General features: G+C 40.3%; 1 protein-coding gene across 1 annotated transcript in view; it reads right to left on the reverse strand.

The window, feature by feature from the left end:
• The window catches only part of TFCP2L1 (transcription factor CP2 like 1), a 34,021-nt gene continuing 21,055 nt past the window's right edge, over positions 488 to 13,453 (reverse strand). The window contains exons 8-15 of the mRNA XM_021397910.1: positions 12,699 to 12,790; positions 11,036 to 11,084; positions 10,846 to 10,939; positions 9,707 to 9,797; positions 8,915 to 9,015; positions 8,234 to 8,376; positions 6,311 to 6,362; positions 488 to 5,880 (exon numbers count right to left, since the gene is read on the reverse strand). Of these exons, the coding sequence (XP_021253585.1) occupies positions 5,843 to 5,880; positions 6,311 to 6,362; positions 8,234 to 8,376; positions 8,915 to 9,015; positions 9,707 to 9,797; positions 10,846 to 10,939; positions 11,036 to 11,084; positions 12,699 to 12,790 (660 nt within the window). The 3' untranslated portion in view covers positions 488 to 5,842. The remainder of the gene's footprint in view (positions 5,881 to 6,310; positions 6,363 to 8,233; positions 8,377 to 8,914; positions 9,016 to 9,706; positions 9,798 to 10,845; positions 10,940 to 11,035; positions 11,085 to 12,698; positions 12,791 to 13,453) is intronic.

A 13,453-nucleotide genomic window follows, 5' to 3' on the forward strand; every position in this document is an offset into this window, starting at 1 on the left:
TTTTGACTAATACTCTTAAATGAAAGACTGCATTGTTTTATACATTGGAAAATTAATTTTGAAATGTTTGCTTGCCGTTGAGGATTTATATGAGATTAGGCCATAGCTTTGGCTTAGCCACTCCACTCTTAGACCTTGGCTCTTCTCACCCATGACCAGCTCTTTTCAGCTCCTGTCCAGCTATAACCACAGCTTCTAGGTGTGTTTCCAAGGTCTTTTTCTTTTAAGCTTCCTTCCTGGTGTCTGCATTTGGCAGGGCTCACAGATTATACATGGTCTTGTTTCTGCATTGTCTTACTGAGAAATGAAGCCGGTTCCAACAAGAAGAGATGGCTGCAAGGCATTTTGCTATGGTCAACCTTCTTGCCCCAGCACCTTGCAGACTTCTCTCCTGTTGATTTTGAGAGGGCACTCAGCACCATGCACCTGCAATGCATGACTCTCCTGCACACATCCACGCCAAGCGGAGCAGAGATGAAACACAGGCTTCTTACAAACAGGTTTATTTGCATTTTGACTGGAGCACAGATTCTAGATACAGATTTCTTCTGCACAACAGTACAATAGCCAGTGCAAAATATGCTTTTTTTTTTTTTAAAATTCATGTACAAAAAAACAAACAAACTAAAAGACAAAAAGTGTGGCAGTATTTACTCACAACTGGTACGCCTCAGCCTCCAACCCATCCTCCTCTACTCGCCCTCACCCATCAAGCCAACTTCGGGGTCAGCATCGCCCATCTCCAATGGCTGCATTGTCAGTGAAGAGAAGTAACTCCCATAGCCCTTTGAAAGACAAACACTTGCCCCAAGCAAACTGGGAAAACAGCAGGCCACTTAAGGAAAAAAATGTAGGCACACCAGCTGCTTACCTGCTCTCCCCACACAGAGCAGATTTTGAGGGATGGCAAAGAAAAAAAGAAAAAAAAAAGGTACAAATCAGAAATACACAAAAAATTAGGTACCAGCTTAACCCATTTTTAAACAGAGCCAAAGATGTTGAAATACACCTCCAGTCTGCCTTCTGATATTCACCCACAGGAGCGATGATCGACACCAAATGCACACTCCCCACTTTGAGCAGTACCCTGTGCTGTCAAGCAGATTATAATCTCAAGAAAATATTTGCACTACCAGCATAAAGTAAAACCATTTCATAACTGCAGGAGAAAGGCAAGCTACAGTCTGAATACAACTATTTTTCTGAGAACAGTCAAAAAACGAGAACAGAGACAAAAAAACCTGTCCCAGTCATCCACCAGATGGTTGCTAGAATTACAGCCAATGCTTAAGCAATATAACATCAAGGTAGGAAAGTCATTGTACAGCTGTTCTGCTTAGGAAGTAACTATTACTAATTTACAAAGCATTGGGCCACCCATTTCTCCTTAACCATTTTTTCAGAAGCTGCAATATAGAGCTGCAGCATTAGCTCAGGAACATAATCATCTTCACCAGGACTTGGGATTTATATTGCAGAAATTCATCAAATTTACATCACTCCAAGTGTACCATACCCAAATCACTCAGAGCTCCTATTATAGACTTTTTCTACCCAGAGAATGACTGGACTTCGAAGCTTGATCAACAAGAGTTCTTTACATTGAACTGCAGTTAAACAAAGTAGAGTACCACTTAAAGCCAAAGGACGCAAGTACTCAGCACATATATGTGTTGAAACAATACAGTATGTATGTGTATATGTATATATGCATAAATATGTATATGTTATATTATAAGGAGAGTGCAATTCAGAACTTTTCAACTGCAAGAATCTTTTTACCACCTGCAAATCCTGAAAGTTCAGTTCAGTATATTTCACACCAAGATGATGGGAACTTCAGTTCTAAATTGAATTATTTTTTACATTTTATTCAATTAACCAATTTTTCTACCCTTTCATCCCCAGCAGGCCCACTTTTACTCATAGGCTTATGTGCAATGAGAGCCCCCTGAGAACCGGACAGTCTGGGACATCACACTACTTGTTAAAACTTGCACCACCCAGAGCTGATAAGGGTCGGCAGAGCTAAAAACATCTCATTTAAATTACTTTGTGCGGTTTCAATTCCTACTTTGGAAAAAAGAAATAGGGACTGAAAAAAAAAAGACATAAAATGTAACAGGCACTTAAGAGCAGTGTAAATGCAAAATCTCTCTAGGATGTTTACATGGGGAAAGCTACTTCTCTCCCATGCCTTTATCCTATGTAGAATTTAGACATCTAGCTCAGATTATTTGTGCTTCTTTTATTCTTGATGAGGTTTTCCTAACACCCAAAGATGCAATCTTGTCATTCTTTTAAACACTGAGCTAGCTGGTGTCTAGATCTTTATGCTACTGGAACATAAGCCTCCAAGTTTCTGTTGGGACAAAGGTTCAACAAGGACTAGGTTCAATTCTGTCAAGTAAGCATAAGCCTTACATACACATCAGTTACAAGCTTAACAAACAAGCTAACAGATAAAAACAGTAGAGCCCACCTAGTAGGACAGTATTCATATTCTATGTAATTGTTTACTCTGGAATACCTTCTTACAGTGTGGAAAGGAGAACAAGATATAGTCATCCTTATATCAGTATAAAATTATTTGATTTTAAAAATCTAAATATAACAAAGCCCTAACAGAGTTATTCGTGTTCAAAATCAATCAAGCAAGTGCTACTGAAATAGCATTAGGACTTCCGCATATACTTCCTTATAGGTAAGACTTGTTTCTAAAATAACCAAGAACAAGTTATATTTTTCAAGAATAAGCAAACAGTCCTTAGTTCCTAACCTTGAGAGAAACGCTGTCTCTGCCCTTCCTTTGCTCTGCTGTCTTTCAGTATTGCCGTGTCCCTGGAATTTCAGGGCCATCACGTGTAAGTGAATCAGCTACTGACTACACTCTTCCTACCAACTCCGATGCGCCTTTTATATTGCTCTCATCAGGTCGGATTCACCTCTCTGAGTTGTACAGACGAGCAGCTACGCAGATATACAGTACTGGGCCAATATTACAAAAGAGCATGAAAACACACAGCCAATTTTCCGGAGCATCTTCCATAAAAGAAACGAGGTAACAGCCCTGGTACACAATGGCACGTACATAGTGGCATGCAGAGCAGGCTGCAGTGCCAGGAGGTGACACGTATGCCTTGCAGGCAGAGTAAGGAACATCTACATTATTCAGTCCAGGTCAATAAGAACAACTTCTATCATTTATGTACTTAACTTTCCTCAGTGCAGTGACACAAAAGGGATAGACGAAAGAAAGACAGATGTAGCTCTGTAGTGCCTACATCACTTGGAAGCAAGCGCACACTGGAAGAAATGAAATTGCTCTCCCTCTTCTGGGGAGTTTTGAGCTGAGAAGGTAGCTGCAGGGAAGGGGTCCGCCTTCCACTGTGGCTCGCCTTGGGACAAAGCTCCTACCTACTTAAATGACACAAAGGCCAGCAAGAACTGCTCGATCTGGGTGCGAAGACAGAAAGGAATAGAATAGTTCACTTGGAAGGAAGGGACCTTCAAAGATCACCTAGCCCAACTGCCTGACCACTGCAGACTAAGCAAATGTTAAAGCATGTGATTGAGGGCATTGTCCGAATGTCCAGTGTTAGGCATAGGGAAACAACCACCTCTCTAGGAAGCCTGTTCCAGTGTTTTACCAGAAATAAAGGTTTTGGTCACACATGGGCTCCCCTCCAGCTGCAGTTCACTTCAACATAAGGGTCAAGTTTCAAGTGGCCTCAGCTCTCTCAGAAAGTTGACGTTTCCCATCTTCCAGAAGGGCATTTCTTCCCCCAAAGACTCCCCCAGCCACTGTTTGGCCACACCTCACTCCATGAGACCACTTGCAACTTTCTCACCTACACCACCTGGTCCTTAACAAAGCAGCCTCAAGTTCCTTCACTTACTTCAAGGGGTGGAATTGCCATGTCCCAAAGCCTGAAAGTGGCTTTGGATAAATGCTACAATTCATGGAGCATCTGGGACAGCCAGTTGTGCAAGATCGTGCCTAAGTATGCAATTAGACAAGTTGGCTGAAGGTTTTCCCATTGTAACAAAGTTTTTCTATTCTAGTATTATTTTTGGTGTAAAGAAACTGGTGGGGATGGGTGGTTGTTTTTGCACAAAACTTGATGCTTTTAATGAAAAAACTGTTGCTTTTCTCAGTATTTTGCTCTTTATTTCTGTAGGGGAAATTTGAAACGCATCATTTCTGTCAGAAAAAAATATCCGTCCATGTCTGTCCGAATTCCTCCGGTGTCAGCTGGGAGCTGTAATTCACAGGCTGCACATCCCCTTCTTTCCCAGAAGGCTGAGCTCCCGGGCACCCCTCCAGCCTTCGTGACGCATTCTCCCTTTGATGAACCCACAGTAAGCACATCATGGGATCTGACATCCAGCCAAAGAGCTCAGCCCCAGGGGAGACATGGTGCTCAAGGCACTTGAATGGTAATTTCTGAGGTCTGCAACAGTAGCTGAAACTGATGCTGCACTGAGGGTCAAATGGATTTAATTAAATATTTCCATTTCAAAACGCTAGACCATTTTATTTAGCGCTTTCCAACTGATTATTTCTCATTTAAAAAAAAAAAATCCATTCCAGGAAAACTTTTGGTATTTCAGCTTTCAACCCAGGTAAAATTAAACATTCAAGTAGAACAATTTGATGCTAGATGGCCATTTGGTTTGGGAGACAGCCTTATTAATTACCTGCCAAAAACAAAATGACTCCCTCCATGCAAGAAGGGTGTGATTCAGTTTGCCTTTGGACATCAGTGGAAGCCACTTTTTTTAGCTACATGGAGACTGGATGGTTTCCCAAAAGACCAAAAGAGGGTGGGGTTGACCATAGTTGAGAATATTTGAAACAGGAGTCAAGAGTGAAAAAACAAGAATACAAGAAGCAGCAACTAAGATGATCCATCACCCAGGCTCAATCTAAACACTTACTTACTGTAATAATTTCCTCCTCCTAACTAGTCACAAGGATCAAAAAATCTAATTCCCAGTTACAGTTAAGTTATAACAGTTAGTTAACGCTTTGTAGAGTGGAATAAACCCATGGTATGAATTTGTCAACAGCTCTGTAGCTTTCAATATTCAAAACATTTCCTTGGAAAATCCTCATACGCTCAATTCAAGGAGACTTCTTTAAGCTAAAGATAGAATACAGTACTGAACTGCTTGCCTCAGGTTGTACGTTCCCCCTCGAACCCTGCAAAATTGTTCTGTTGGATGGGTGTTACTTTAAGCATATCTACAGGTGGAAAGCAGCTAATTACAAGCTTCCACGATTGACGCTCTGAGTGGGGACTGGGCATCAAATCTATTCTCTGCATTGCTCAGTCTGATGCAGGATTAAGCCCCGAGCCTTCCACCTCAAAGAGTAAAAGAGGATCGCCAGGGAGCATAAGTCCATCACCAATGGAGTGTGTGGTAAAAGCCAAAAGAAAAAAAACGCACCAAACCACATTCAGAACTGTGAATAAATCAATTTGCCCAACCATGAGGGGTCTAGAGAATTGGTTCTTGTTTATCTTTCATTTCCCTTTAGTACAAGGCAGATGTTTCTAAGCAATATGCAGAAACCTCAGTTTTTAAGACTGGAGAGGAAGGGAGGGAGGAAGAAACATGTACAAGCTTTGAGAGTGTTCTCAACTTCAGATTCAAAAAAAAGAAAAAAAAAGAAAAAAAGTATATCTGTAAAAGCAAGTTTTTCCTTAAGCTGTTTGGTATTCTTAGTTCATAGGAGCGTTTTATCCAGAAGGTTCTTCATGTTTCCAGTCTAGGTTGTAGCAATCTCAGTGAGGCACTAAATTTTAGGCTGTCAAAGTCTTTCTGTGCAGCAGGGTCATTTTAAAATGATGTGGTAGCCATCATTGCTTTCAGCTGTAACAAAGAAATGCAAAGCATTTTTTCATTGATTTTAGGAAACAACACAGATGAAAAACTCCAGATTTTCTTAGTTTTCACTAGTTTGCATTCTGGTTCCACAACCCATTCACGACAGTCTATGTTGAACATCTAGATCAAAGCATTTACATAAAAAAAACCAACATAAAAAACAGCATTCCACTTTGCTATAAGGCTTTCTGCTCATTTATGTCCGAGGTGTTGGTGGAATTACGGAAATTTTATAACAGTATAACAAAGGAAAATATATATCAATCAGTCTATCAGTAAATTGATGCAACTTCTTGACTTCTTTCAAAAATTAGATTAGTTTCCTCTTCAGAACACCAGCACTGAGTTTGTGAAAAAGTTTTAGTTCCACTGAACAGAGAAAATACCTTTAGAAACATGTAATAGGAGCACCAACCTTTCAATGTGCTGATAACAAAACAAGATTCATCCTGGAAGTTTTGCACCATCTGAAGGGAAATAAAAAAACCCACAATGTTTTTAGTCTTTTAATTCAAGTTTCTTTCAGTGTCAATACTGACTTTAAAGAAAAGCTATCAAACAAAACCTAGTGTCTGTATATTTCTCAGTACGCCTGCCCATAGATTATTAGAAGTACATGGGTGATTACATGAGGTCCTTGCAGCTGCTCATGTGCTTAAGAGAAACTTACGTTGAAGTGCTTGCCTGGAACTCATCTGGCTGGTTCAGCATTTTACCCATCCTATTTGCAACTTCTCATCCTGCAATTTCTTTCAACACTCCAGCTAGTCCATTAAGAGACATAATCTTTAAATGATGCTGTACCATTTTAGTCTGAAGACAGGCCATCTCCTAAAAGCCAGCAATGGTAATACACACATATGCACAAGTGTGTGTAGTGCATACATTCAGCAGAACCATAAAGCTCAGTTATGTTTACATTAGCATCTGGGCTAATATCTAGAGGTGTTCAGCCCTGAGAAATGGACTCCTTGCTGAATAAAGGAATATTGTTAATACAAAGTCATTTCTAAAGTGACCAACCAGTTATTTTGACCAGACAGTAGTTAGAAATGCTGTGACTCGATGGTTAAGAGACTCAGCTCACTTCAAGTCTGATCTGAACTACTCACTTAAGCTTCATCCACTGTAAATGTTTAATCCCATCCCAGAGCAGCTGTGAGGGAGCGAGGAAGTGAATTACCTCCTGGAAGTGTCTCCTGCAGCAGGAGCAGACACCAAACAGCTAACATCAAAATGGAGGTTACCAGAACCTCTCTATGATCAGCCCAGAAAATCCAGCTTTATGCAAAACCCTTCTCCTAACTACTGAATACCATTCAGTATATACAGTAGAGCATTTTCCAGCTGTAAGCTCTCACACCAAACACCCTTTTCACCTGCTCCTGCAATTCAAACTTCACTGACCAGTCTGTGTGCCTGCACCTAATGATGCATGAAGTACATTCATACAGTGCCTCAATCTTGCCACTATACTACCAGAACAAGAAAAAAAAAAAAAGAACTCACAAAAATAAAGCAATAGGCATTGTTAATAATTGACTTAAGTAAATAGTTAGAGCCTTATACCCAAGCTAGTTCAGGCAATTCCCCTACCAAGAGTTGCCTTCAAGCACTTCACGTCCATAAAGCATTAAGGTCTCAGATTTAATCAGGCTGAAATAGCAAGGAGACTTCAGGAATAAGCATTACACCCTTCATTTTAGGCTCCTGTTGAGACCTATGCTCTGCTTCATTTGTTTTAAAAATGTTTCTTATATACAAAGCTCCCTAAGTGATTCTGGTGCATTAATGAGTAAGTCATTTAGTGGGGGAAAAAAAGAGGAAGAAGGGCAACTCGCTATTAACCTACAAGTTAATGGAATGGGCTAAATTAAGCCATCATATAATGGGATACAAACAGCCAGCAGAGGTTCATGAAATCATAGCATGCATTTACACAGTGCTAACTCTGACCCGGTAGTCAGTCAGTCATTACTTGGCTCTAATCACTGGCCAAGATGGAAGATCAATTGTCCTAAAGATTTTCAAAATTGTCTTTTCCAGAAAACTTTCCTATTCATTTCTAAATGAATAGGACCTCACTCCAGATCTCCATTTGGGAATTTGTTTAAGGAGCCAAAATGAAAAGGAAATACATTTTCTATAATGCAAAAACTTTTAAATCACACCAAACTCAATGTTATGCATGAATGATTTAAGTTATTTGTTTTAACTTTTCGGGATAAGGGACCTTGCAGAGTTTCCTCAAAAATTCATTCCATAATTTAAATGGTCGTTCTTAGTTCAAGAAGTCAGACAACTATTACAGCTCTGATAGTTTGCTTTAAACCCTTACCTCATTGCTCACTAATACATGGATCCCTGTGGGTCCCTGACGATAGATTCGATTTATCTGCTGTGGAGAAATGCTGTACAAGTTTGCAATCTTCTCCATTAATTCCAAGGTGGTCAACTCTTCCAAGAAGATTGCATGATATACTGCAAGAAGTTGAAAGTAATTACAGAGTAATTATAGAGTAGTAATTACCGATAACAGCAAGATACTCAATATAAACAACGAAATGGGTTTGAGACCAAGGTTCAAATCTTGACAGTAGGTAAGCAAGTTTAGTACATTCAAAGATGACCCAAATATGCCACTTGATGATTTGTAGAATACTTAATATTTGGGGTCAGCAGGCAACTAAGACCCATGTCAAATTTGCCCAGCAGAAATCACGGGCACTAATGACAACATGGATCATAGGGCACAAAAAAATAATAACCTTACACGGATGTTAGTATTCTTGAATAATCTACTTTTAAAGTTTGACATTGTAAACATCTGATAAGTAGTAAGATACATGATGAGATGTTGCACAGAACTAATATTTTATTAGATGTTACAACCTAACAGTATCAAAACTGGGATAAATGGCGCCTCTTTAAACACGCAGGATACTAAGCTGTACCACGCAATAGAGCTCAGGCAGAAAGCAGTCTTTTCAGACAACAAAATCCATACATAAAAACTTACCACAAAGACTGCCATCTCCAGCCTCTCGTTTTTGGTGGAGATGGGATCTGTTTTGCTCTGGTTCTTGACAGACATAAATTGTCATCTTGGGCCTTACATTTCTATGGATTATTAAAAGACAGTAATGAGTTACTTAGATCCAGAATTGTTCCACTCAGTCCCGCACACTGAAAGATGGAATCATTCAGACCATGTATAAATAACCAACCAAGTAAAATAGCCTTGATTCTGGTGGCTAAACGATTTAGGAGGTCTCGTGAAAGCCCCTTAGGAGGTGGTGGCAGACTGCAGAGCACCACCTTAACCTCCTTCAGGGTTGGATAAGAATAAACAGTAACCAGCATTTGCAAAGCAGTTCATCAAACCCTTCTTTACTGATCTAAATTCTGACCAGATGGAGAATTTAAGATGTTGTTACCATTTAAATTAAATTTTAGAGTCATTTGAGGCTCTAGGTTTGCTTTGTTTGTTTGTTACATGTGATAGGGATGCAAGATGGAGTATTGTAGGCTGTGTTGCATACAAAATAGATACAAACTATCAGCTAGTAGCAAATAAACCACTGGAGATCCACATTAAGCTGCTTCATTTTTAACTCAGGTGAGAATTTGGTAGCATTTCCGATCTGTGCTTGGATTTGAATACCATTGTCATCTCCAGCCTTTAAAACTACCTTCTGAGGTGTTAAAGGGAGGTCTAAATGCTACAGCTCTTGGATTGACTTCTAAATAACACTAGAAGTATGAACGGGTGCTGCCATAACAGGAAAAGTAGGAAGGAAGAAGTACAAACCTTCCTTTGATTGCATTGAAGAGCCGAATTCCATCAGCAGGTCCACAGATTTGAACAAAATCTTCTTTGGACATCTTCAGTAAGTCAGCACCTACATATTTCAAATTGATTTTTTTTCAGAAGTTAAGCAAATCTTAGCTTCCAAACTGTGTGTATGGGCAACAGGAGAGGGGAGGAAAGGGAATCCACAAAGTTAAATTAGACAGATTGGAGAGGCTGCAAATTCAGAGAGGTGTATGCTACAAATCAATCACTGAGAAATAGAGTGCTTGAAGCCATCAAAAGAGCAGCGATCCACAGGAAGATATTCAAGCCAACACAGAAACAAGCTTCATTAAATGTCTCAATTTTCTTTGACTGCCACATTCACCAGACTGCCTCAGAGAAAGGCTCCCAAGGCTTCAACATCTTTAATGCTTCCCCCTTCCACCATCTTACTGCTGTGTACAACTACCTGATGGAAGGGTACAGCAAAGATGGAGCCAGACTCTTCTCAAAGGTGCACAGTGACAGGGCAAGAGACAGCAAATGGAAGTTGGAAGATGGGAAATACAGATTAGGTATAAGAGAAATTTTTTTCACTGTGAGAGTAGTCAAGTATTTGAAGAGACTACACAGATCATAGAATGATAGAATGGTTTGGGTTGGAAGGGACCTTTAAGATCATCGAGTTCCAAGCCCCGTCCTCTAGGCAGGAACACCTCCCTCTAGACCATGTTGCTCAAGTCCCTTCCAGGGACGAGGGATTCACACCCTCACTGGGCAACCTGTTCCAGTCCCTCACCACCCTCACAGTAAGGAATTTCTTCCTGATATCTAGTCTAAATCATGGATTGTCCAGCCTTGGAGGTACTAAGAACGCAACTGCACAAGGCCCTAAGCAATTCAATCTAAATGGACTTCCTTCAAGCAATGGGTTAGAGCTAAAGAACTGAAGAAGTCCCTTCCAACTTCACTTCCTTTATTTCTACAATGTATGTTTTAACAAATGCTAAGCAATCTAAGAACAAAAGAACAAGTATACTGGATCAGATCAGTGGACCCACCAATACTGGCCAGCAGCAGACGCTATCGATAGGGGCATGAGCTGGACTTACAAGAGAGAATAAAGACAAAATAATTAGATTATTTAAACTCACCCGAAAAACTTGAGAAGAGTCTACAGAATGGAGAGAACCTATTACGATGAAGCCACTGCTGGGCATCTTGAATAGAAGCAGAAGGAAGGAGATGCTACATTGCAAAAAGAATAAGAAGGTCTTGAAATGAACTGTTCACCAGTGTCCTAAAAAAGAAAAGCACCACATTAACATGATCTCAAATACTTACATCATTGCTGGGAGGCAGGAGCTCCACTTGGTGGGTTGGAGAACTGTTGCTAAAAAAAAGTGTATGAAGTTGGAAGAGAAAAAAAACAAAAACATTATTTTAAATTTTGCATTGCGGTGCCCAGCCTCCTCCCCCTCCCCTATTTGGCTCAACTGTTACAAGTTACATATCAACTTGGCTTTCACCTCTATCAGATTTTTAAAAAGTTGTCCAAAATCAGGACCAAGGACAAAAAAAAATTAAATATCTGCTTGAGCTTTTTGTTGCTCAGTTGAGTTCCTACTCAATACTCAGAGAAAAATCTCAGTTTAGTGATCTCATACAAGGTATTCCATACAAGTGACTTAATAGTGTGACCCCATCTAATTAAGCAAGTTGTGATCTACCACCATGACTGAACTCAACCATTCTATGAGCAAGAAATCCCTTAACTAACACTGTCTAACAGTAATTCTTCATAAATTTGAATAAAGGACCTTCTAATTCAACCCTGGTGTTATTTTAAACATGGTAAGCTGCAAGTTAACTTTATTAGACAAAAGCACATTTCTAATAGACTCTCTCCTAACAGTGATAGGATTTTCACAGAATTGTAGAATCATTAAGGTTGAAAAAGACTACTAAGATCATCTAGTCCAACCATCAACCCATCACCCATGCCCACTGAACCATCTCTCTCAGTGCCACATCTACCCTTTCCTTGAAAACAGCCAAGGATGACAACTGTACCACCTCTTGGGCAGCCTGTTCCAATACCTCAGCACTCTTTCAGAGAAGAAATTTGTCCTAATATCCAATCTGAGCATTTTCCCTTAATATTAATAATCTACCACTGGAAAAAATGCTCAAGAGATCTCTCTGCTAACACCACTTTCTGCTATTTCAGTGCTTGTCCTTATCCATAGGCTGAAGTTCCTCATTGAAAATCTGTGGTACAACGTCAATAAATTAATGACTTACATGGGAATCTAACAAGATTGAAGAGTCCTGGAGAAAGAATAGAAAGGGCTACACCAAATTACTAAGGGAAAATGTTGCAGAGATGACTCAGGTACTGAGGGTCCCTGCTGTGTATTTCAGCCGTCAACTATCATCTTGCATACTTCAGAACCATTAAAATTTTTCCTTTATGATGGCAATATTAATGAGTTAAACATGTCTCCTGTTCATCCTTCATCCCTGAATGGCTTCTTAGAATCCAGGCTGTTTTACTCCATATAGCTTCTTGAAATCCCATTCAGTTGGGAATTCAGCACACCATCTTAAGATAAAAAGGGAGTAATACCAGCTCTGAAGGGATGCTGAATGCCCCTCATACTCTTGTCGGAAGATACTAGGAACTGCTGGAGCAGAGCATAGTGTGTTTCCTGGCCTCCAGAGAAAACTAAGAGAGGAAATTCATGGCAGGAATTGCCCTGGTGGTCCTCTCATGATCACTTCCCAGCCACCACACAAGCAGTGGGCATACAAACAGGCCTCTGCATTTCAGGGAATTCCTCCCTGCAAAAAATCTTTGTGAAAAATCTCTCTCCCTTTCTAGGAAGGGTGCTCAGAGGCTAAACTGCTCCTTGAACTCTTCCAGGATATGAAATACCCGATACATGAAACATACCCAAAGGTTACCATATCAACAGAAAAGATAAAGCATTTATTTGTTACATACCCATCTCCAAGGTTGAAACTGTTTGGAGAACTGTTGTAGCTTGGAGATGGAGCATTGTTCATTTGATAAGGCAGATCTGGCCAGGGAGAGCACTGTTGGAAGAAAGGCAGCGGGGATACTTTCATGAGGTTGGAAATAAAGGATTCGATTCTCCTCTCATACCACATTCATGCTGTTGCCACGCCACTAACTTCAGCTCATCACTCCTGCTGGGAGGAGGAGACGGGCCGTGGATTCTACGCTGCACTCCAAGCAGGCTGTCAGGGGGCCAGATTGATTCCAGTTGTGCATTCCACATTTCTCCCATTTCACAAAGCCTGTCCCCAAATAACATTGGGCCAAAGTGTGCACAGCTGTAAGTCAGAGCAACGCCAGTAAGTCAACTCAGACTGAAGGCAGCAATGATACAGAAATACCCCTGGTCTCAATTATGCATCCCTAATTAAATCCAGGCAAGAGTGACAAATACGCTCCAGTGGCATTGCTTCAGGTTTATACCAGTGAAAAAGCAGAATTTGAACCAGCCTGTTAAAACCTCTGGCTATTAGTTGAAGAGCTCGAGATTAAAAAATGCGTATTACATAGGAAAAATTTAAAATAAACAGACACAAAGCTACTAAAAGCCTGCACAAACACAAGACAAATTCTATACTCCATCACAGCAGCACAAAGCCAGAGCAACCAGCTACAGCTGGTGACTCTGCTCTGTATTTATGCCACAGTAATCAGTAGGAGAAATCTAGCCCTGTTAGAAG

The sequence above is a fragment of the Numida meleagris genome, chromosome 5, assembly GCF_002078875.1.
Source record: "Numida meleagris isolate 19003 breed g44 Domestic line chromosome 5, NumMel1.0, whole genome shotgun sequence".
Classification (NCBI taxonomy): Eukaryota; Metazoa; Chordata; class Aves; order Galliformes; family Numididae; genus Numida; species Numida meleagris.